Raw genomic sequence first — 24,388 nt, 5'->3', positions numbered from 1 at the left:
GCGTTATGGTTTTGACCTGGCTGGTGGGTGCAGACACGCTCTCTCAGCCTGACCTACCTCGTGGGGCTGTTGGGAGGATAAAAGGCGTGGGGGAGAACCATGTACACCACCTTGAGATCCTGGAAGGATTTAAATGTCAGAAATAAACCTTTGCAACCCTAAGGACTAGAAACTTGGGGTCCATTTTGTTTTCCAGTTTTTTGCTTACGCTGGGAAGTTTTAAGAGCTGACCAAATCAACAACCAAGAGATGTTACCGGGCTGCATTTGCTGGGTTTTGCTCTCTTTGGCTTGCTGCCAATTGCTCATTGGAGGGCATCTGTGGCCATAACTTTCTCTCTCATGCTTCGCCTATGTAGCCAACGAAGTGCATGGCTCTCCCGTTTTCCCTGGGATTTCACTAACTTTTCACTTTCCGCCCATTGATTTCCCTCGGCTCAGTTAGCAGGCTGCCTCTCTGCTACCAGGCAATAACACGCGAATCATACAGCCAACTTGCTTTGATTTTCTTTTTCCTCCCACCCCCATGAGTGTTCCTTGTACCTTTAACAGCTTGACAGGCCAAACTGCAGCAGGCGAAGCCTTTCTGAATCTGCATGCCGGGAAGGGCTTCCTTGGTTGAATTTCTGCCTGTTGTGCTGTCATTAAAGGCACAAGAGCCCTGCTAGGAAGGAAGCCGGCAGCCTGGATCTGGGAGTGTGACTTTTGGCGACAGGGTTCATCGGGAGGGCGAGAAACAGAGCAAAGAACTTGGCACGATAAGAGACAGAAGGAAATCTGATCAAACCAAGAGTATGATTTAGAGAGTTTCTAAATCTTTAGATTTACGGAAACTTTAGGGAGTTTCTGTTTAGAGAACTCGGTGCAAGATGGTCCTGAAAGGATGCAAATCAGTCTTCCGCACCCCAGTGCCTTCTAGATGTTGTTGGACTTCAACTCCCATCCACCCCAGCCAATGGTCAGGAATGCTGGGAGTTGTCATCCAAAACAGCTGGAGGGTTCCAGGTTGGCCTGTCAACACTGATCCCTCACGTAGGAAGCTGGCCAGCACCAGGTCTCTCTACCCCAGTATGTTCTGCGGTGACATGCTGCACAGCTTTCCCAGGATTTGGAGCTGAAGGAGCTCTTTCCCATCCGCTGCCACTGGATTCCTCCATCTGGAGATGCCAGGGATCGAACCTGGAGCCTTCTGCATGTAAAGCAGATGCTCTTCCACTGAGCTACAGGCCCAGCCACCCCTAAGAACATCAGAGGAGCCCTGCTGGATCAGACCACGGGTCCATCCAGTCCAGCACTCTGTTCACACAGTGGCCAACCAGCTGCCCACAGGAAACCCACAAGCGGGACAGGAGTGCAACAGCACCCTCCTGCCCATGTTCCCCAGCAACTATAGGCAGGCTGCCTCTGATACTGGAGGCAGCATAGAGCCATCATGACTAGTAGCCATTGATAGCCTCCTCCTCCAGGAATTTGTCCCTTTGACAAAGCCATCCAAGTTGGTGGCCCTCACGACATCTTGTGGTAGCAAATTCCATAGTTTACGTGCTGTGTGAAGATGTCCTTCCTTTGATCTGTCCTGAATCTCCCACCAGCCAGCTTCATGTGATGACCCCGGGTTCTACTATTATATGAGAGAGAGAGAGAGGTCCCCCTCTCCAGTTTCTCCACACCATGCATAATTTCGTACGCCTTTCTCATGTCTCCCCTTACCCTTTTTCTAAGCGAAACAATCCCAGCTGTTGTCACCTTTCCTCAAAGGGAAGTCCCATGGATCAAATGGGCTTTTTCTCCCTTTCAGATCCCTTCATTGGTGCTCAGGATTTCCTTTCTGAGGAGGCCAGGCCTCCCTTCCCCCTCATGGTAGGCATGCCTCATCCGAGCAAAACTCGCCACGTTGGCCTGCGTTTTCAAGCAGCCATTTTGTAACCGGACTCTTTGACCTGTCCATCAAGTGTGTGTGGAAAACATGTGGGCGCTGCACGACTCACCCTCCTTCCTGGCCATTTGCCGCCAGCAGGTAACAGTGACGCAGAACCCCACACCGTGATTGGCCGGACAGGAGAGAGTGCCATTTTGGGCTGCGACCTGCTCAAGCCAGACGAGGCGAGCCCCCCTCTTTACGTCATCGAGTGGGTGCGTTTCGGCTTCCTCCTCCCCATCTTCATCAAATTCGGCCTCTATTCCCCACGTGTGGATCCGGAGTACGTAGGTGAGTTGGCCTTGTGGCCCACGCTTCCATTACGTGCACACACAAACACAGACATGCCAACTAGGGCAGGGGTGTTGAACCTCTTTCGGCCCAAGCAGCTCTCGGGGGCCGCCTTTCAGTGGTGAACAGGGCCAGAGACAAAAAAGGCTGGGCCAAAATACCAGCACGTTGTAGCTTCAAGCTCTTAATTAAGCCTTAAGAGAGGCATTTTAACCTTTTAGAATGGAGGGGAAACCATACAGAAGCTGGAAAACCACCAAGCGATCAGTAATCAGGGGAAAGGGGGCAGGGCCAGAGGAAAAGGGGCAGAGCCTGGGAAAGGGGCGGGGCCATCTTGGGAACCTTGGAAGGCCAGATTTGTCCCTCGGGCCTCAGGTTCAACACCCCTGAACTAGGGGAGAAATAATTTTATTGCTGTGGGTGTTGGCGGGGAGAAGAGAGAGCTTCTGATAGTTCCAGGAATTTGGACAACGGTGCAGTTGGGTTGCGATTTTTGGAAGTCGGATTTCATCCAGTTCCTGCTGTCTGTATTATGGGAGGAGAGACTCCCATAATGTGGCTGTTGTACATGACAGGCACAAATTCAACAAGTGAAGCTTCACCCGTCTTACTATCCGCAATATACTGCTGTCCACGTACGTGAGTTTTTACATGACAATGTCGGCAAGGAAAGAGATCGCTGTCCGGAGATGCTTACAGTTCACATTTTTGGCAAACAGGGAGGGAAGATGGAAAATGGGGAGGGAAGATAGAAGGGAAGGTAACCAAGGAAGAATATGTGCCAGTGCCTTCAAGTGCTCTGAAGGGTGCTGTGCAATCTGACGCCTGTTTACTTAGAAGTAAGTCCCACTGTAATTGATGGGTCTTACTCATAGGGTGGAAGCCTTAGTTTTTGCAGGGGAAGAGGACTAGAGCAAATTTTCTCCATACAGGTGGGACGGGGAGCCACTCCTCCATTTATGCCCGTTGGGAAGCTGATTCATGTACACAAGTTCAAAGGGGAAAAATAGATGGCAGTCTGAACAAAGTGCAAAATGGGCATGGGTGGATCTGAGCCATCCGGACGGTGCCGGTGCTTGGAAGAGGGCAGTTTTGCCGTCTCCGACATCCAGGAATTGCAGCTTCCTTTGCAGACGGGCTGCTTCTAAGCCGCCGTTAGACCTGGAAGCCCTGCCTGGTGCGAAGAATGAGCAACTCAAAGCATGTCGCCCCCGTCATCAGACCTTGGCTTGTGCTCCCGCTGAAGGGCAACCTGGAGGGCCCTGGGGTGCTCAGGTTGCCAAACCGAGTGGTGCATGGGCCACCCTCGGTGTGGCTGACCGACTCTGCACTGTCTGATTTGATCAGAGAGAGAGAGAAATTCAACCAGCCCCCAACTCCCTCGGTCATGTCGAGGGCAGCTCTGCTTTGGTGTGTACTGGAGGTGGGGCTGGCTGCCCTGAGGAAAAGGGGCTTTGCGCGCATCGGTGGGCAGCCGCTGAAGCAAGGCGGGGAGTGCGTCAAGCACAGCCCGGTCCCCCCTCCCCATTATTGATGGGCTGGTGGGTGACGGGGGCTGGTTTGGGAGAAGATCGAGGGATGTAATGAGCGAGCTTTTGCAGTCCACCTGCCAGCATCCAGCCGCTAGCATTAGGAGCGAACCCTACACCGAAGTGTGCGTGCATGTGTGACAGATTACCCATGAGGCAATGCAGTCCTTGACAGGAAAAAAAAGATTGCCCACCCCAGTGCTACCTGGTCGTTTTATCTGGGTGTGCTGGGGATTGAATTTGGGACCTTCTATACCCAAAGCAGGAGCTCTGATAACTGGACGGCAGCCTCTCCTGATTTCAGCTGCCAGGCAGGTTCATACAGGAGCGGCCTCTATGCACCACCCTGCTTGATTCCAAGGGCTGTGGGAAGCTGTGCTTTCACAAGAGCAAGTTGCTGGCCCTCAAGGAACCCTTAAAAAAACACAGTATGTTGAGGGCTCCATGGCTTTGATGTTTGCCAGCCCATCATCCCTGATCTGAGTTTCTTGCCTTCTCAAAATATAAACACATACACACACACACACACACAATCCTGCATTGAAGTATCCCCCTTTCTTTGAAATATTTTATCTAAACAATACTGCCACCTTGGAATGCTGTACATCATTCTCCTTACTCCAAAGGCTGTGAAGAGCTAACCCTTGAAGTTTCTAGCTCTCAACATAGATTTCAAAACTTTTTTTTTCTTTTTGCTATCTTGAGGGCTAGCACCTTGCTTAGTGTAAGTGCAGCTTTCCGCAGCCTCTTCAATGAGTCAGAGTGCCAAAGGCTTGGTGGTGCACAGCGCCTAGGTAGTGTGTGCATGTGTGTGTTCTGCCTTTTGACCAGTGTTGTGTTTGGCTTCGGTGCTGGTGGGTCATTTCAAGGTTGTTCTTTGGTGGGGGATTTTCAGCCCGTGGGGATTTGGAGATGGGGCTGAAGCAGCAGCCGTGGCGTAGGAGGGGGATGTTCTCCTATCGGGTATTTAAAATGGGCCACTGGCAGATTCTCCTGGGAAGTCTTCGGCCTTGACAAAGGTGGCCGTGTGGGCAGCCTGGATTTTCTGCTCTTTAATTAGAAGAAGGGGGAGACATCTCGTGCTGACTGGGAGGGCGTGCAAGACGGCATCTGGCTGGGAGTGAAGTCAGGTTCCGCCTTTGTCTGTCCCTGTGGGACACGAGAAAAACACACACACAAAACCCCAACAGGTGGAAGGAAGAACCGGCAGCTGCAACCTGCTAATATAAACCAATGCCAAGCTGCCCTGGGACCTCAGAGTGAAGAGGAAGGAATAAAGCCAGAGACCCTTCTATACTGGGGGCTGGGGGGGATGGGGTTTTTCCGCCTCCTTCCTTCTGATTCCCATTTGCACATCCTAGTTACAAACATAATGCATTAAGTGTCTCTAATTTGCAGCCTTCGCTACAGTGAGCGTTCACATTCAGGGCAAGTTCCTAGTCCTCGTGGTGGCGGAGAGCTACTTTTGGGTGTCATCGTTTTAAACAGGAGGGACGGACAAAAGGGCTAGGAATTGAGAAGCTGCATAAGAGGCGGCCAACTTCTTTTTTCCCCTCTCCCCTTTTTAGGATGGCTGTATTCGCCTAGCGCGGCCAAGATCTTTGACAAGAACAGTTCTATGCTCTATGAATTTGACCAATCCAAGGGTGCGGAACCTCTTTCAGCTAGAGGGCCAAATTCATTTTTGGAGAAGCGGGGGGCTGAAATACCAGAATTTGTTGTTCAGTCGTTCAGTCGTGTCCGACACTTTGTGACCCCATGGTGACCATAGCACGCCAGGCCTTCCTGTCCTGCGCTGTCTCCCAGAGCGTGCTCAAGTTCATATTCATTGCATCGGTGATGCTATCTAGCCATCTCATCCTCTGCCGTCCCCTTCTCCTTTTGCCTTCAGTCTTTCCCAGCATCAGGGTCTTTTCCAGAGAGTTTTCTCTTCGCATTAGGTGGCCAAAATATTTCAGCTTCAGCTTCAGTATCTGTCCTTCCAATGAGCACTCAGGGTTGATTTCCTTTAGTATGGACTGATTTGACCGCCTTGCAGTCCAGGGGACTCGTAAGAGTCTTCTCCCGCACCACAGTTCGAAAGCATCAATTCTTCAGCGCTCAGCCTTCCTTATAGTCCAGCTCTCACAGCCATACGTTGCTACTGGGAAAACCATAGCTTTGATTAGACGGACCTTTGTCGGCAAGGTGATGTCTCTGCTTCTTACTATGCTGTCTAGGTTGGCCATAGCTTTCCTCCCAAGGAGCGAGCGTCTTTTAATTTCATGGCTACAGTCACTGTCTGCGGTGATCTTGGAGCCCAAGAAAGTAAAATGTGTCACTGCTTCCATTTCTTCCCCTTCTATATGCCAGGAAGTGATGGGCCCAGATGCCATGATCTTAGTTTTTTTAATGTTGAGTTTCAAACCAGCTTTTGCACTCTCCTCTTTCACCCTCAACAAGAGGCTCTTGAGATCCTCTTCACTTTCTGCCATTAGGGTGGTATCGTCTGCATATCGGAGGTTGTTGATAATTCTCCCAGCAATCTTAATTCCGACCTCTGATTCAACCAACCCCACATTTCTCATGATGTACTCTGCATATAAGTTAAATAAGCAGGGTGACAATATGCAGCCTTGTCGTACTCCTTTCCCAATTTTGAACCAATCGGTTGTTCCATGTCTGGTTCTTACTGTTGCTTCTTGACCCTCGTACAGGTTTCTCAGGAGACAAGTAAGGTGGTCTGGTACTCCCATCACTTTCAGAATTTGCCAGAGTTTGTTGTGATCCACACAATCAAAGGCTTTAGCGTAGTCAATGAAGCAGAAATAGACGTTTTTCTGGAATTCTCTTGCTTTCTCCATGATGCAGCGAATGTTGGCGATTTGATCTCTAGTTCCTCTGCCTCTTCGAAACCCCGCTTGTACTTCCGGTAGTTCTCGGTTCACATACTGCTGAAGCCTAGCTTGTAGGATTTTGAGCATCACCTTGCTGGCATGTGAAATGAGCGCAATTGTGCGGTAGTTTGAACACTCTTTGGCGTTGCCCTTCTTTGGAATTGGAATGTAAACTGACCTTTTCCAGTCTTGCAGCCATTGTTGAGTGTTCCAAATTTGTTGGCATATTGACTGCAGCACTTTAACAGCATCATCTTTTAGGATTTTAAATAGCTCAGCTGGAATACTGTCATCTCCGCTAGCTTTGTTGTTAGTAATGCTTCCTAAGGCCCACTTGACTTCACTTTCTAGGATGTCTGGCTCAAGTTCAGTGACCGCACTATCATGGCTATCAGGGACATTCAGATCTTTCCTGTATAGTTCTTCTGTGTATTCTTGCCACCTCTTCTTTATCTCATCTGCTTCTGTTAGGTCCCTGCCTTCTTTGTCCTGTATCATGCCCGTCTTTGCACAAAACGTTCCCTTGAGATCTCCAATTTTCTTGAAGAGATCTCTAGTCTTTCCCATTCTGTTGCTTTCCTCGATTTCTTTGTATTGTTCATTTAAGAAGGCCTTCTTGTCTCTCCTTGCTATTCTCTGGAACTCTGCATTCAGTTGGGTATATCTTCCCCTTTCTCCCTTGCTTTTCGCTTCCCTTCTTTCCTCAGCTACTTGTAAAGCCTCCTCAGACAGCCACTTGGCTTTCTTGCATTTCTTTTTCTTTGGGATGGATTTCGTTGCTGCCTCCTGAACAATGTTACGGACCTCCATCCATAGTTCCTCCGGCACTCTGTCTGTCAGGTCTAATCCCTGAAATCTATTCCTCAAAAATAGGAATAGCACTGACCAGACTTAGCTTCAGCAAGGTGGCCGCCTCGTGGGCCTTCAGATTATGCCCTCACCACTGATTGTTTGCTGGTTTCTGGCTTTTGTGCAGTTTCTTCCCCATTCTAACAGGCTGAAATCCCTCTTCTAAGGCTCAAGAAGAGCTTTACGCTAAAATATTCTGGTATTTCCTTGAACGTAACACAAGGAAATACCAGAATAATGGGGAAGAAACTGCACAAAAGCCAGAAACCAGCAAACAATCAGTGGTGAGGGCATAATCTGAAGGCCCACGAGGCGGCCACCTTGCTGAAGCTAAGTCTGGTCAGTGCTTGGAGGGGAGACCACCTGGGAACCACATGTAGCCCCCTTGAGTTCCACAGCAGAAGAAAGGTGGGATATAAATGTGAGATAGATAGATAGATAGATAGATAGATAGATAGATAGATAGATAGATAGATAGGGCGTGGGCAGAGGAAGGGGGTGAACCCTTCTGGGGAATCCCGGACAGCCAGATTTATACCCCTGGCCCAAGTTTCTCCACCCCTGGACTAATCTATTGGGGATTTTAATCCTCTTCTCCGCTGCCCTTGAACTCTCCCATGCCGTCCCTTCTTCCCCCTTGGCTCTCGCACCTCCTTTTCCCCTGGTGCCGCTTCATCTCTGGCTCGATCCAACTGGGATCGCGGCAGCTGAAGAAGGGAATTCGCACCCGCCGTTCTTTCCTTTTCATAATTTCAGGGGGCTCGTAATCCCCGCCCCACATTCTTGAGTGTTCTTTAGCCTGTCTGCGATGAAAGGCGCCCCAACTTGTTTGCATGTGTGAGGATGGGCGCGCGCACAACATGAGAGAGCGAATTCTCCGTAGTCGTGAGGCAGAGGGGGCCCTCGTGTACTACATGGGAGGATCACCGTCGTATCTCCAAGATACCCTCAGGAGACAGCAGGGTCTGCGGTGTATAAGGCTGGGGGAGTGAGATAGTATTTTGGAGGTTCCCATGGCAGCGGGTTGGCCGTCTTCAGCACTCCCTCGTGGCCGAGGTTGAGGGGGAGTGGGGGAGTTGGAAAAGATGCCTAGGACTGGCATTGGCGAGAGCAAAAGCGGTGGGTGGGTCGGCTGAGTGGAATAGCGGCCCCCGTCTCTCTCCTTTTCAATGGTCAAGTTCAGCCGAAGGGGTTTAACACAGTGTTGCCATGGTTCCCAGGTGGCACTTTTCAACAGCTTGAGTAGGCCGTTGGCGGGAGAGGCCCAGGCATCCCTTGCCAAGAGTGGGGAACGTGGGCAGCTGTTGTATGATTGGCTGCTTTCCAAAACTGAAACCCCAAATATCCAGCTCTTCAATCCCGAGACAATTGCGATTAGTTGCAATAGGAGAGAGGGACGATGGGTGGTGCCAAAGTTTTGAGGAGAAGGTGGACTTCGGGGAAGGAAGGGAACAAGGAGCATTCTGGGAATCAGGTCCAGGCGTAGCGGGCAAGAGGGAAACGGCGGAGTCTATGGATGGGAAGCTTTTGAATGCTTGAAATCGCTATAAACGGCTAAATGTTCTTACGACATGTTCTGGGGGCAGGACGTTTCGGGCCGGCTCCAGGATTTGTGGAGGGAGGGGACATCCCTTCTCTGAGCCACTTTAACCTGGTAGAGGCCGAATGTGTGAACAGGGGACCCCTCTCGCACTGCCTCTGATCATCTGGGGTGCTCCATGAAAAGTGAGAATTGTAGGGAGGCGGGTAAGCCTGTTTTTACTGTTTTACCTTTTGCGTTCATCACTCTGAAATCAGTTTTGGATATGGAGCGGTATACGGATATTGTAAATTAAAAAATAAGCCCTCTAGGGCTTTCTGGGGTTGCAGAACCAGTGTGGGGCTGGCCTTGCTGCTCAGCGTAGCCGGGGTTTGATTTGTTCGTCTCCGGTGATTTGTGTGATTATTTCTGAAGCGTGAATTGCTGGTGTAGCAATTTCAGAGCTGTTCATTGTTTGCTCAGTTAGTCCCCAAGATCACAATGGTTTTCTCTGGAGTGAGAAGTTGATTCCTCACGTGCTCCCTGGTGTGGGTGTGGGAATGTAAAATTATCAATGGGGGGATTATAAAATTAGGAATGGTGTTGAGAGAGAGAACTTGTTCTTGTTTTTACCCTCTCTCATAATGCCAGAACTTGAATTTGATTGGCAGTAGATTTTCTCCAAATATTCCCCATCATGGTTTGGGGTGGGGGGGGGATGATGGCCACCATATATCTCCCACAATGCCCCAGAATGATGCTAAGCCCAGGGCATTGTGGAGGATACAAAATGGTGGCCAGGCTGCCAACACCATCACAAGCGGCAAAAAAGGAAACTCTTCTACTGCTAATGGTCAGCCTGCCCTCAAGAACCTGTTGCAGAATTTCTCCCCCCTGCCCCGGAAAAATTGGGTGAAATGGTTCCCCCCAGTTTCTCTGCCCAGAAATAGGGTGGAGGCCATTTGCACACAGCTGTAGCAGACAAGTACTGGATCACTCGCTGTTCTCCTAAAACGATTGCGACTTTTTCATCGCTCTTGCCGTAGACTTCAGGTGGCCTTGCCCTAGATCGTAAACTTATTAGATAAGTTCATTTGGAGGGCAGGAAGCAAAGTAAAGCGGAGAAGGGTGACTTTTCCAAAGGGTGCCAGCTCATAAAATGTTCACAGGATCACATCCCCACACTCCTGGTTTATTCGCAGTTTATTCGCTCATCTGGAATAGTCACCGCCTTCCTGGCTGCAGATGGGATCCACTTATGGGGCAGTATGAGATGGTACAGGCTTGCTGTAGTAGACGTGGGTAGGGTGGGATCATACCCCTGTTTAAAGCCATCATTTTTTTTAATTATTTGATTTATTAGCCGCCTATCTGGCCGGCTACCTGGCCACTCTAGGCGGCGTACAATACTAATAACAAATCAACTGAACAAACAAAAAAACATAACAAAACAACACTGCTCTAAAAAACCCTAACCCACCCCAAATGCCCGCCTGAACAGCCAGGTTAGAACATCAAGAAGAGACCTGCTGGATCAGACCCAGGGTCCATCCAGTCCAGCATTCTGTTCACACGGTGGCCAAACAGCTGTCAATCGGGAATCCACAAGCAGGACACGAGCGCAATAGCACCCTCCCACCCATGTTCCCCAGCAATTGGTGTACATAGGCTCACTGCCTCTGGTAGGTAGGTAGGTAGGTAGGTAGGAGTCACTGTAGGCAGAAGTCTATCTCTGCATGGGCCGAAACGTTTCTCCCTGACCGTTTGTTCGTTTTCCTTGCAAGTACGGTGGCCGCTTACGAATTGCTCAAAAAAGAGGGTAAAAAGAGGCCACCAATTTGCATACGCTTTGCACGTGCTAATTTATGTGGACAGGTGCGCCTTTAGAAATAATTATTATCATTTAAATAGAAATGCAGCACATCTCAGCGCAGTGTGGAAAACTGTGACCTATGTGTGCCCTCGTGTTTGGTCCGCTACCCAGGTGCTGTCGACGGGCAACTTCAAGGCCCGGCTCTTCCTTCGGTTGGTTCCTCCGGTCTCTGAACCGGACTTGGACTGAACAGCCCTTCAAATATAGGATGCTTTCAAATAGAGAAGCGCCCCAGCCCTTCAAACAGAGGACTGCCCTCTCTACAGTAGGACACATGGCCACCCTAGGGGTTTGTTTTTACATGTTGGGTGCATTCAAACGTGGCGTCCCCCGCCGTGGGAAGTGGTACAGTCAGGCTCCCCCCGTGTTCTCTCTCTCCAACGGGCCTTGAAAGGGCGGGACGGGGGCGAAACCCACCCTCCCGCCACCCCGACTGGGAACCTCGTACCGGGCTTCTCGCAAACCCAGGGCCCCTTTAACACACAGAAGTGCAGCCATGGTTACTGCTGGCATTTTTGCGCTTAACCCTTGGGTTTGTTTGCAGAGGGAGGGCTTTTAAAAATCAGGATATCTCCCCGTCAATGCAAGCTACAGCTGGAGTTGACCTTGACAGCAGGGTTGGGCAGTTTTATGGCGGTGGTAATATTGACTTCATGGCGTCTTTATGGCAGATGACATAAGGCCTGTGCTCGCCTGGGGCCATATTTGTGAGTGAAACAACTTGCAAGATCTCTCGGCTCCATCCCGTCCCTCCTCCTCCCATGCCAGCTTCAAGTTTTGGGGGAGCCTTCGGCAAGATGTCTCGGGGGGGAGCTTTTCCTGAGTACCCCACTTATGAGTACTCACTTACCTCATGGTTTAGTTATTTCTTATTGTTTTATTTGTTACGTTTCTGCCCTGGCTTTCCTCCAAGGAGCCCAAGGCGGCATGCGTTATCCTTCCCCTCACAATTTTATCCTCCCAACAGCCCTGTGAGGTAGGTTAGGCTGAGAGTCAGTGACTGGCCCAAAGTCACTCAGCGAGCTTCATGGCCGAAGGGGGACTAGAACCCAGAACTCGCAAGTCCCCGTCCAACACTCTAACCACTACACCACAACGGCTCGTCGTTGCTGCTACCCATTCAGTTGCTGGGGCAGCCAGATGTCCTACTTAATGGAGGGCAGTCCTCTCTTTGAAGGTATCCAGTCCAAGTCTGGCTTAAAGTCAGGAGAGACCATCAGGAGAGAGGGAGAGGGAGAGCACAGCAGGGTCCTTGAAATCACCTCTCCACAGGTAACAGCACCTCGATGGCAGGTTGAGCAGCGGGTACACAGGTCACCGGGTCTGTCTTCCCCACTACGGTGAGATTCTGGTAGAGTTGTTATTTCTAAACTTGCACCTGTCGGTATAAATTTGCATATGCAAATATTACGTAAGTTGACGTCCTTTTGTCCTCTGTTTTCGGCCATGCAATTCCTCTCTTCCCTTCTTTTTCGCACTCTGTAAGTCAGTAATCACCATCTACCTGTTCCTGTGGGCCCAAATCATGGCTTGATCGAGCTGTCTTCTGTATACCGTGGCCTGTATCTGTAAGTAAAGGATATTTGGCTTGTTTGTCAGGTTGGCTGATTTATATGGCACCTGAACCTGAATTCTCCTGAGCGTGTAGTTCTTTTCCTTTTGAGCAGAAGCGAGTTTTCTTAAAAGTACAAAGGGGTTCTGAGCGTGCAAGGAGTGTCTTTTTCCTTTGTACAGGAATAATATATATTTATTGAAAGACAGCATACATTCCATATGGCTGCAGCAGAAAGAGAGGACAGCTTTGGGAAGTTGGGGGTTTCTCTTGCTAGGGCTAGCACAGGAACCCCCAAGCAGTACCGCCATGATTTTTTTGGGTGGCAGCAGATATGGGTCACCAGAAATGCCTTGGCCCACGAGTGGCCCGTAGGCCGCACTTTTTGCAGCCCTGTTTTAACCAAGGATTGAAGTGGAGACCTTCAAAACAGAATTACCTCTTTTTCTTTGGTGAGAAATGGCACAAGTCGTCTGCTGGATGATCTCTAATGCAAGGAGGGCTGGGTTTCAAACCGGCCTGAATGGCACAGCTCTTTATCTGAACCACCAGCCTTTGCACTTAAGCTTCGACATGTGAAGGTTGCTCAGTGTGAAGGAAGGACCCTGAGCATAGACTTGGGCCGTGTTCTGCTTCTGCTCCCTTCCTCCCTCCCTCTCTTTATAACTATGAAGGTTCGAGGCCTATAGAGGCAAAGGGTAAAAACGGTCAGACTTAGAGGCCTGGGATTTTTTTGTTGGGAGGGGATATCTCCGAGAGCAGCAGTTTCATTTCCCCAGTTAGGTTTCATTTCTTCAGGTTTGAAACAGTACTTTCGGTTTTGAGGGCGGGCTAGTTCTGAGCTTGTGTGGTCCGATTCACACATCACAACAACCCACGGTTCAACCAGGAATTCTGGTTTGTCTGTCCCCCAACAAGCTAGAGAAATAACCCATGGTTCTTTTCTCATTGGTTCTTTGCTGGGAGAGAGACAAGCCCGTGTTCCTTGTTCGCACAGCAGACAAACCATGGAGCGTCCCTCGGCTGTTCAGCTGCTCCCTCTTGCAGCGGGAGTGATCAGGCAGTGTGTACCACCACGCTCACCCATTCACAACAACCCAGGGTTGTTTAAAAAACGCACCAGGCCATTGACAAAAGCGTCTTTTTTCAAATTTTTAAATGTAGACATTGCTCCACGCATTCTTCAAATGCGCTCATGTTTTCAAATACGTTTGTCTTGTCTCGCGAAACGCATCGCAAACTTGGAAACGGACGGATTTCCGACCGTAAATTGCGCTGCGAATCCACATTCGGTTCCGGGGGGTGCGAATTGGGTAACCACACACATAAATGTGAACCCTGCAAATTTCCCACCCATCGCTGCTCGGTATAAGGCGGCCTCCTGGGTTAGTCTTACATTCACACGTTCCGCGGCTCTTTTGAACGGCTCTTTGCGATGCTTTGGGGAAGATGAGCCCCAGACTTCTGTCTGTGAATATACAGTTGATGGGAGAAGGATGTTTTGCATTCTAGGATGAACTTCTTGGGTGGTTACTGTGGCGAATGCGTGGCTATCTTTTCCCTTTTTTCTCCCTCGCTCTTTCTTCTTCCTTTTTTCCGGGTCACCAGCTTCTCAGAGAGGCGTCTCTGCCTGACTGTCTGGCCACCCTTTTGAACTCTTTTCTTATTGAACAGCCGATTGTGGGAATCCGTCTTATTCATTTGGGCCCGCGGGGGCTTGCTGAGAACTGCCATGCATTCTTACACTAAGAACTTGTGGCTTGATTGCTATCTTTTTGTTGTTCTCCTGTCTTGATCTCCAAATACCTGTTAATTTTGGCTCTGCAAGCCCCAATCTGGAACCAAACAGGAGCTTATTAAACGAGACAGAGTGATAATTTGCAGGGGAGGGGAATCGGTGGGGTGGGGAGACTGAAGGCTGGCCCGTAGCCAGAGATCTTGTGTTTTGGATATAGCCCAAGGGAATTTTGTTTGTTTGTTACATGTTTATCCTTCCCTTCCTCCAAAGCAGTGTACTTTTTTCAAATCTTCACAACAACCCTGTGAGGTAGGTTAGGTGAGAGAGAATGAATTGCCCAAAGTCACCCCAAGAGTTTCATAGCTGAGTGAGGATTTGAACACAGGTCTCCGGTGCTCCAAGTCCTGGTTAAACCCTGAAGAACTGTGAGTTCACGCTGGCAGGGTTTTTCAGAAGCCGTTTCCCCCCGCCCCATATCAAATATATTAGATCATTCTAGGAGTCCTACGCCCAGTTTTGGGTTTAAGAAGGATATCAACAAACTTGAGTTTGTCCAGAGGAGGGTGTCAAAAATGGCACGCGGCCTGGAGGCCAAGTCTTATGAGGAAAAGTTGAAGGAGTTGGGTATATTTAGTCTGGCAAAGAGACAATTAAGAGGAGATAATGCTGCTCACCTTCACATATTTGAAGCGTTGTCGCAGAGATGATAGAACATATTTCTTCTCTGTTGCTCCAGAGCATGGGTCCCAAAAGGTTTTGGGTTTGTGGGCACATTTGGTATTTTGAGAGCATGTTGTGGGTGCTCTCACAAAATGGCTGCCATGGGGCGGGGCTTGCTTATTCATATAATGGCTGCTGTGGTGGGTTGTCCGGTCATACAGCGCTCATTTCCCAGAGGGCAAACTGGTGAGGCGAAAAGAAAAAAATAAACTGCTCAAGAACCTAAGAGGTGGGCTCTGAGCTGCAAAACACAAGACGTCTCTTTTGAACTCGGATCAAGTTGGTGCCGTTGGGCAGCCTTCTGCTTTGTGGCGTGCCCACTTCTCAGTTAAAAAACGAACTTAGGAACTAAGATACAAATCAGGACGGGCAGAATTTGTGCCTGTGGACACCACGTTAGAGACCCCAGCTCCAGGGGGTAGGACCAGAACTAGCGTGTTCCAGTGACAAGTAAGGGGATTTCGGCCAAACATTAGGAAGAATTTCCTGACAGTCTGCCGCTCTACATTCCAGTAGTACAGCACCGCAAAAGTGTTTGGGATACGGGATATAGGAGGAGAGAAACAAACAACCCAGGGATTGAGAAAAGAAACCGTGGTTTGTTTGATCATCTGGGTAGGACAACAAACCATGGGTTAAATAAACCGCGGGCTAACGTTATGTGCAAACCAGACCATGGTCTGATTGAGTATAGGCAGCTTCCTATGTTCCTGTTTAAATCAGCCCTTCCTTCAAAACCATGAGGACTGGCATCTTACTTGATCTTGAGCAAAGGACTGTAGCTCAGTGGTCAAGCGCCTGATTTGCATGCAGAAGGTCCCAGACTCAATTCCTGGAACTCCCAGATAGGGCTGGAAATGTCCCCTATCTGAAACCTAGCAGGGTTGCCTCTAGTGAGGCTGAGCCAGGTGGTTCCTTGGTTTGACTTGGTACAAGCTAGCTTTCTATATTCTCGCTGCCCATTTGGAGATTTCACAACAGAGCTGGGAACATCAAGAAGATGTCCTAGAGCACGTAGGAGCTGCCTTATAGTGGGTCAGACTATTTCTTCCCCCAGCCCGGTACGGTCTACTCTGACCAGCAGCAGTTCTCCTGTACCTATGGCATCACGTGCTATGTAACCCCTTTTAACCGGAGAGGCCAAGGATTTGCCTTCTGCACGCAAAACAGGCACTCCGCCCCGGAGCTGTGGTCCCTTCGCGCACGCATGCGGGGCATCGGATATTTAAAAGGCGCACGCATGCACGCACCCGCCACCATCTCCCTAAAAGGCAAAAGTAAGGACCTCATAGGAAGTTCTCCTGGTACAGAGGGCAATTCGGGGAATGCGAGGTCTGGCGCTGCCTGCGCAACATGACACGACTCCACAGGTCGGTTTGAAAATGGCTCCCATGGCCCCCCGTTCGCCACATCCCCCTGCTGTCCTCCGCGGAAGGGAGCCGCTGTTACTTTGCACCCAGCACGCACACACGCTTTCCCCCAAGTCTCTTCTTGCCTTCCCCTGACCCGCTTTCTTCCTCCCCTCCACTTCTTGCTTGCCCAACCCAGGAGTGGCCTATACAAGGCGGGGGGTGCGCGTTCCTCCTTTGTACGCCTTTGAAAGGCTGGTTGCCAAGCAATGGGAGGTTGCCCGTTGCTAGGGCCACTTTATGGCTTTTTTGTTATCACCAAAGACCCTCCTCCGGTAAATGAAGGGGGGATGGTGACGGGCAGGCCGGAGTTCAGAGACTGGGGTGGAGGGCAGGGGGGAGATGGTCTCCTCCCCCTAATTAAACTCTGTCAACTGGGTTTAATCTATTGTTCCAAAGGCCTCTTTGTTCAGGATCAAGGAAACCATTCCCTTGGGTGGGGTGGCAGTTGGAACTGGGAATCCGAGAGATAGTGTGTCAGCCCCCTCTCCCTTCCCCGGCGTTTGGGTTTCCCAAATGGCCAGACTGGCCCTCTTTAGAAAGGGAGAGAGCCGATGCCTTAAGCAGCGTCCACCGTGTCGAAATCTGTGTTAGTTCCAGGTTGAAAAGGGATGAAAAGATAAGAGCTGCCGTTTCGGATCCAACCCCGAGGTCTGCCAGCAACCCTCCGGTTGGCCCCCTCGACAGTGTTTCCTACATTTCTGAAAGCTGAGGCACCCTGTATTTTCTGAACTGGAACCAAAGCATGCTTCGCTCTTGCACAGGAGAAGGCTCATTTTGTAGAGTTAGGTGCAGCATCCGTTCGCAGTACCCTGGGCCAACTTCTGGGCTGCCTGCGCTTGTCCCCCGGAGAGAGGATTTGGGCTCCAGCCATTGCCATAGCAGCCGCCATCTTGTTTTTTGACCGCAGTGTTTACTAGATGTTGTGGCAGTTCAGGGCGAGAACAAAATGGCGGCCACCCATGAGGGCCACCCCCTTCTCGTCTCCTCACACAGTGCCCCAGAGTGACTCAGTGTCTGAGCTATTGAGGGAAATCAAAGAGCTGTTCTTGGCCTGGTAAAATTTATTACAGGGGTGAGCAATTTGTGGCCCTCCAGATATCTTGGCCTACAACTCCCATCAGCCCTAGCCAACATAGCCAATGGTGGGGGATGATGGAAAGTGCAGGCCAAAACATCTGGAGGGCTGCAAGTTGCCCACCCATGCTTTATTGTCTCTGTTGAAGACTTGGAATGGTTGTCTAGTGACTTTGACGGGGAGGCGAGACCGACAGCTTTCCCTGTAGAAGTATCTCTTTCGGACGTTGAGCACCATCTGTCCTGGGCGCTAGAGATCCAGGTTGCCAGTCCGCAGCAGGGGTCAGACTGGCTGATCTCTTGGGGGACTCCCTGGGCTGTGTGCGCTCCCTGTCAGTGTGAGTTGGGGCTGAGCCAATTGCCTGCAAAGTTGCTGAGCCGATTACAGATCTGATAATAGCCCTGGGGCAGGATTAGGCAGGTTGTGCTGCCGCTTCCTTAAGTTTCTTATCCTCCTCCGCCATTGTCAAAACAGGCCATGACAAGATCTCAGCTAGGAAGCCCCCTTGGCTCATCTCTTGGCCCCTGCAGTTATGGCTGAACTGGGATGTGGCAAGCTGAAAGCCCAGAACCGCCCCCAAATCCCCAGGCACATCAGATGGCCCCTGTGTCAGCTTTCCTCTCCAAAGTTTGGTGCCAAGAACTCCTGCCCACGTAAGAATGACTTGGTAGGTGCTACCGACAGCTATTACCAAACTCATTTGGGGGAGCCGTAATGGTTGTCTCCTGGTATTCATTTCCCTCCCACACCGAAAGTTTTAATGAATTTAACTTTGTTAATGTCTTTGCCGCTTTTTCAGACAAAACGGCTTACAGAGATCAGAGAAAATGCAGTTGACAGACTTTTTAAAATTAAAACATTGAAAAATGAGCCAATGTATATAAAATATTTGGATGGGTACAGGAAACTCTATAATGCCACACATCTACAGAAAGCCACAAAGGTGGTATTGGCTGCAGAATCCGGCTTCCTGAGAATCTTGGCTTTTGTTGAAAAAGATCAAGTTTCTAGCCCTTGTGGTGCAGAGAGATGCTTGTGCTAACTGTTGGAAGCCAGAGGAGGCTCTGAGTGACATCTCCAGCAATGAGGGCTGAGGTGTCAAGGGTCTGCGTTGCTCCATCTCATTCCTCATGATGATAAAAACTAGAATAAATTATGTCAAATCAATTATGCAAAACAAGACACAATTTCTCCTAATTTCCATGTATTACACTAGGGACAATGTTCTGCTTTTGGAGAGGGGCAGATTTTTTCTTTTATTTAGCACACAGCCCTCTTTGTACAGAATGGCATGAATCATTTTGCAGGTCCCTGACTGCAAGGAGCTTCCAATCTAAAATAGGCAACGGGGCAAACAAGGGAGGGAAAGAGAGACAAAGGTGGAAAGAAGCACGTGGGCAAATGCAGTTAAAGCTTGTTTGCAGCTGGGAAGATGTGAGGCAAAGACCCCTACACAAACCAAAACCACGAAGCGATCCCCTCCCCTTAAAAAAAGAAGCAACAACATTCCAACCATTGATTTTATTCCGTAAAAACACACACAGAAACAGAACCATTAGTTAAATCTTAGCCCTGTGCAGACATTTGTAAACCCTCACTACAGTCAATTCATGGAAGAGGGATTGGGGTCACAGCAGAGGCCCTGCCCTACTGTCCTCCTCTACCCATTGATAATTCTTCAGGCGGGAGGAAACATGGAGTGATCCCATTTCTCTCCCCCCACACACATTGATTTTACCCAGTTCCAGAATTGCTTCTGTTGAACCCAAACTGGAACAGATCTGGGGTGGTGGGGAAGAGGGGGAGGAATGAATAATTCAAATCATTGCTTCAGGTGATAAGAATTTAACTCAAAGCTGATGGGCTCTAGACCCTGCAAGCTCATCGACTTCCCCCTTGGCCGTTGACATGTCGCCCTTTGTGGCAATCCTGCAATAGAGAGGTTGCAAAAACCGTCTCAAGCTGGACGGCTTTGAAATGCTTTTGGTTTGCTCTGGCTTCTTTGCGCTCTCCAATTTGAGTGAGTTCATTGATTTTCTTAATTGAAAGTATGTTTCCGAGGGGCAGAATTAGCTCTTTTACTTGCTCTGCCTTGTTGCAAATTGGCATTGTTGTCACCACGTGTCACTTTCCTAGTCTGGTTCAAGCTGGCCTGTTTGTGGGTGAACCAGACAAGTTTTACAACCGCTGTGGGTGAGAATCAGAATTTGAACGGGAGGAGTTGCTAATCATACATCAACCGGAACTGAGTTTTTAAAAACTTGGCTATGGATTCAAACTAGGAAATAGCACCCATCCTCAAAACGGTAGTTTAAATGCATTCTTTGATGGCTGCTTTTTAAAATTATTTTTATTGAGCTTTAACAAACAATCAACAGAACAAAACTATTAACCAAACAAAAGGTCCAAGTCAAAGAGCAACGCGTTAAAACAGGTACATTAAGGGCGCAATCCTATGCATGTTTAGACAGAAAAAAGTTCTACAACTCCCAGCATGTTTGAATATCGGCGTTTGATACCTTCTAAATTATATTTACTGTTATTCATCTGTTATATTGTGGGTCGCTTTGGGCACAATTTTGCGGAAAAGCAACGTACAAATAAATGATGACGATAATGATAATACAGATATCCTATGATCTGGCCGCCCAGAACCTACCAGTACTCAAGCAGCTGGATTTTATACAGATATATGGCAGAAGCCTGCCTTACCTTGGTGGTTTATCCAACCCTGATTTTAAAAAATGCTTAATCTGACGGCTAGCATGATAAAGAAGATTTGCCAAGAGCTGTAGCTCTATGACGGGAGCGGGGAACCTGTGACCATCGAGATGTTGGACTTCAGGTCCCATCATCCTGGCCATTGGCCATGTCAACTGGGGCTGATGGAAGCTGGAGTCCAATAACATCTGGAGGGCCACATGAAAGCCCTGCAGCAGGGGTGCAGAACCTCTTTCCTCCCGAGGGCCATATTGCGTTTTGGAGAAACCCCTGGGGCCGCATTCCCGTGGTGGGTGGGGCCAAAGCAGAAGGTTTGTAGAAGTACCGTAAGAATCCCGATGTCTCCATCAATGGATGAATAACCGAACGAGCGAGGCCCACGTCTTTGCGCCCTTTCTGTGTAACATATACATAAAATTTGACTCTCTAAGAAGTTATTCGGTGAGGGCCTGATAGCCCCATCTGTTGCACTAGGCTGAGGTGCTTGTCCAGGATTATTGGCTTTCATCCAGGCCTTCAGCTCTCCTAAATGGTCAGCTAGCGGTAGCCATTCCATCAGGTGGCAGAGCAGAGGGAGAAAAGAGATGTGGAGCTATTCCATCACCTCTTCTGAGCAACCATCTGCCTTTTTGCTCCTCTGCTCCCTCATCTGTCACCTGACTGTAGTCATTCCATCAGTATCGCTGAACCATTTCCATCCCAGCTGGTTGTGACAAGAACCGCAACTTGAAGAACTGGTGCCAGAGCTTGTTTCTTTTCCTCCTCCCGCCCCATGTCTTTTTCCTCGAGTGTCGTGTCATTTTACGTCATGTTAAGCCTGAGGGCAGGGACTGTCTTACTGCTGATCTATGTAAGCCACTCTGGGAGTTTTTCTGGCTAAAGAGTGGGGTAAAAATCCTTTAGATAAATCATTATTATGTTTACAAAAACGGAAAAGGGAAATTTTCTACCGCTGCTACGTCATTTTACATCTCTTTGGGTTTTTTGCTTTTATGTGTATCGATGTTCTTTGGAGGGGATTGCCCTCCCTCATGGGCTGGAGTTAGAGTGTCCAGTTGTCCTACTTTATAGAGGACAGTCCTCCATTTGAAGGCATCCTCCATGGGAAGGGCTGTTCAGTCCAAGTCAGGTTTAAAGATAAAGAACCATAAGAAACCATAAGAAGGAATTACTAGGCCTTGAAATCGCCCATCCGCTGTTAAGACCTGGTCGGCAGACTGCGCAGGCCCACAGTTTACCCGGTCGCAGTCTTCACAGAAGTATTTTTATTTAATTTATAGCAGTCATTTCTACATTTGCATCTGTACATCACATCGCACATGCAATTTTTGTGCTAGGCTAGCGTCCTGTTCCCACTGTGGCCAGCCAGATGCCCCAATGGGAAGCTGACAAGCAGGACATGAGTGCAAGAGTACCCTCCCCAGTAACTGCTACTGAGAGGTAATACTGCCTCTGATGCTGGAGGAGGAAAAATATACCCATCGTGACCAGTTGCGCATCCAGTCAGGTTTCAAAAAATGGTTTCAGGTTTCACCCACCCATCCCTACAACATGGGCACCAGCAGAGGAAACCATGCTACAGTCTCTCTGTGGCAGCAAGAGGATGTATCTCACCCCAAATAAAAAGGAGTTGGTGCAGGAGTCCTGGTGATAGCGTGAAAAGGCCTTCTTGGTTTCTTCTTAAGGGACAACGCCTTCTTGAAGAGAGTGGGGAGAGGCAGCGCTGCCTCCAGGGTGCAAATCCTTGCTGGCCTCCTTTCTCACCCACCTTCCCTGCCCGCCGAGAAGGACACTGTGTAACACTTAATGTCTGTTTAATTGACCCCTTGACTCGGCATTGTCAGTCGGGGCCTGGCCTCCAGCTTTTGTTTCCGCGGCGGTTCCCAGCCCTGTGAGCAGGAACATCACAAAGGCAGACAGTTCCTTCCAGTGTCATGGTCCCAGCCAGGCCCTAGGTCAGGGATGGAGAACGCCAGCAGGGCGGTCTTCTCAGGGGATCCCTGACAGAAAGGGAAGTAGCCTCGAGCCAGAGCTGGCCTAAGACACTGGGCAATGGACAAGATGGCGCACCCTGCCATCCCCAAATTCCATACGCCGAAGTTGACCAGACTGGCAGTTGAGTCTTACTTCAACACTGGTGACAGGGCAGAGGGAAATAGGCCTCGAGCCAGAGCTGGTCTAAGACACTGGGCGACAGACAAGATGGCGCACTCTGCCATCCCCAAATTCCATATGCTGAAGTTGACCAGACTGGCAGTTGAGTCTTACTTCAACACTGGTGACAGGGCAGAGGGAAATAGGCCTCGAGCCAGAGCTGGCCTAAGACACTGGGCGACGGACAAGATGGCGCACTCTGCCATCTCCAAATTCCATATGCCGACGTTGACCAGACTGGCAGTTAAGTCTTACTTCAACACTGGTGACAGGGCAGAGGGAAATAGGCCTCGAGCCAGAGCTGGCCTAAGACACTGGGCGACAGACAAGATGGTGCATTCTGCCATCCCCAAATTCCATATGCCGAAGTTGACCAGACTGGCAGTTGAGTCTTACTTCAACACTGGTGACAGGGCAGAGGGAAATAGGCCTCGAGCCAGAGCTGACCTAAGACACTGGGTGACGGACAAGATGGCGCTCTCCGCCACCCCAAATTCCACATGCACAAGTTGACCTGGCAAGTGTGGTACCATTAAAAGGGCATCCCTACTAGATCTTAATATCCAGGCAGGTACATGAAAAGTATGCCATCATATTATTAGGCCATCCTAAGCTTTCATTGAGTAGAATCCATGGAAAAATCCTGTTCTGTTCCATTTTAGGAAAGAAAGATGAAGACTTGGGTTCAAGGTGGTGGCCTTTACTCCCTTAGACATATGTTGTTGTTGTGTGTGCTGTCTGCTTTTATGTCCTTATGTAAATGGTTTTTATACTTTATATAATGTATTTTTAGTGGTTTTTAATTTTTGTGAACTGCCCAGAGAGCTTCGGCTATGGGGTGGTAGAGAAATATAATCAATGAAGTGAAATGCATATCATTCGGTGGTTTCTCACTTGCCACACAGGTCGCGTACGGATCCAGGAGGGCGCCTCTCTCCAGATTGAGCAGCTGCATGCCGAAGACCAGGGCTGGTACGAGTGTCGGGTGCTGTTTCTCGACCGTCCCAGCAGTGACGATGAGTTCAAGAACGGCACCTGGATCCATCTCACCGTCAATTGTACGCTCTGGTCATTTTTAAAAATTACTTATTTCATTTTCTACCCTGTCTCTTTCCAAGGCACATAATAAGAGCTTAAGACAGAGTTGGCAGACCTCAGGCCCAAAGGCTTAATCAAGCTATCTGGGGTTCTTCAGGAGTCCATACCCCATTTGCCTGGCCCCGCCCCCTTTCCTCCAACCTCTGATCATTCGTGGTTTCCTGGCTTTTGCTCTGTTCCCCCCCCCCCCATTCTAGAAGGTTGAAAGTAACTTACTGACAGTAACTCTCTGAAGGCTGAGTTACTGTCAGTAAGAACTCCAAGTAAAATATGCTGGTGTTTCTAGTATTTGGGGCCCTGCCCCCTTCCCTTTGGCCCCGCCCACCACTGGAAAGCAGCCCCCGAGAGCTTCTCTGAAATGGAATGCAGCCTGTGGGCTGAAGAGGTTCTGCACCCTTGGCTTAAGAAAATAATTCAAGTTGCATTCCTATCGATCACACCCTCGATGGTCATAAGCCCCCGAATCTGAGGCTTTCGATCATCCTTTGCAGGGCAGAAGGATGCATTTTTCACTAGGCGGGCTTTTTAGCCTATCTAGCAAAGGTGTTTTCGGGGGTGGGGGAGGGAAGGAGGCTGGAAGAGCCTCAGGACAGCTCGTATCCTGGCTTCCCCAGTTTCCTCCCCTCCCCGCCCACCAGAGCGCCCCCTTTTCCCCCTCTCTGAGGTCAAGTTCCCAACCTCAGAGGCCAGCTAGCAAGGTCCTTTCCTCAGTAGCTGCAAGGGGGAGGGGGCTTGGATCTCCGATTCCCCCCTCTGAGGTCGGAGCGCTGTCTCTGACCTTGGATTGGGGCATCCAAGTTATCCTACGGCCCCTCAGATGCTATCCAGGAACCACAGGATTGCTCCCTCTGGAAGAGGGCATAATAATCTTATAGATGCCTGAAATTTTTAATGTTGTTTGTTGCAGCGGAGCAACAATATTTCTTCCCTTCTCGTAATGCTGTAAGTTGTGGAGGCGGGGGGACCCAGTGAAATGGATTAACGGTAGCTTCAGGAAGTACTTCTTCACAAAAGGCATAATTAACTTGTGGGACTCATTGCCACAAGGTGGGGGGACGGCTGCA

The 24,388-nt window shown here is 49.5% G+C and overlaps 1 protein-coding gene and 1 non-coding gene across 2 annotated transcripts in view; one reads left to right on the top strand and one right to left on the bottom strand.

Annotated features, from left to right (window-relative positions):
- The window catches only part of IGSF9 (immunoglobulin superfamily member 9), a 58,257-nt gene that overhangs the window by 1,690 nt on the left and 32,179 nt on the right, over nt 1-24,388 (top strand). Inside the window, exons 2-3 of the mRNA XM_084824036.1 lie at nt 2,014-2,208; nt 23,132-23,284. Of these exons, the coding sequence (XP_084680162.1) occupies nt 2,014-2,208; nt 23,132-23,284 (348 nt within the window). The remainder of the gene's footprint in view (nt 1-2,013; nt 2,209-23,131; nt 23,285-24,388) is intronic.
- Nucleotides 1,158-1,229, bottom strand: TRNAV-UAC (transfer RNA valine (anticodon UAC)). The gene has a single exon. It is a non-coding gene; the product is annotated as a tRNA-Val (tRNA).

The sequence above is a fragment of the Heloderma suspectum genome, chromosome 17, assembly GCF_057233095.1.
Source record: "Heloderma suspectum isolate Gila_16-S chromosome 17, 16-S_ref, whole genome shotgun sequence".
NCBI classification, from domain to species: domain Eukaryota; kingdom Metazoa; phylum Chordata; class Lepidosauria; order Squamata; family Helodermatidae; genus Heloderma; species Heloderma suspectum.
The sequence above is the reverse complement of the archived record's forward strand: the minus strand, read 5'-3'. Positions and strand labels throughout refer to the sequence as shown.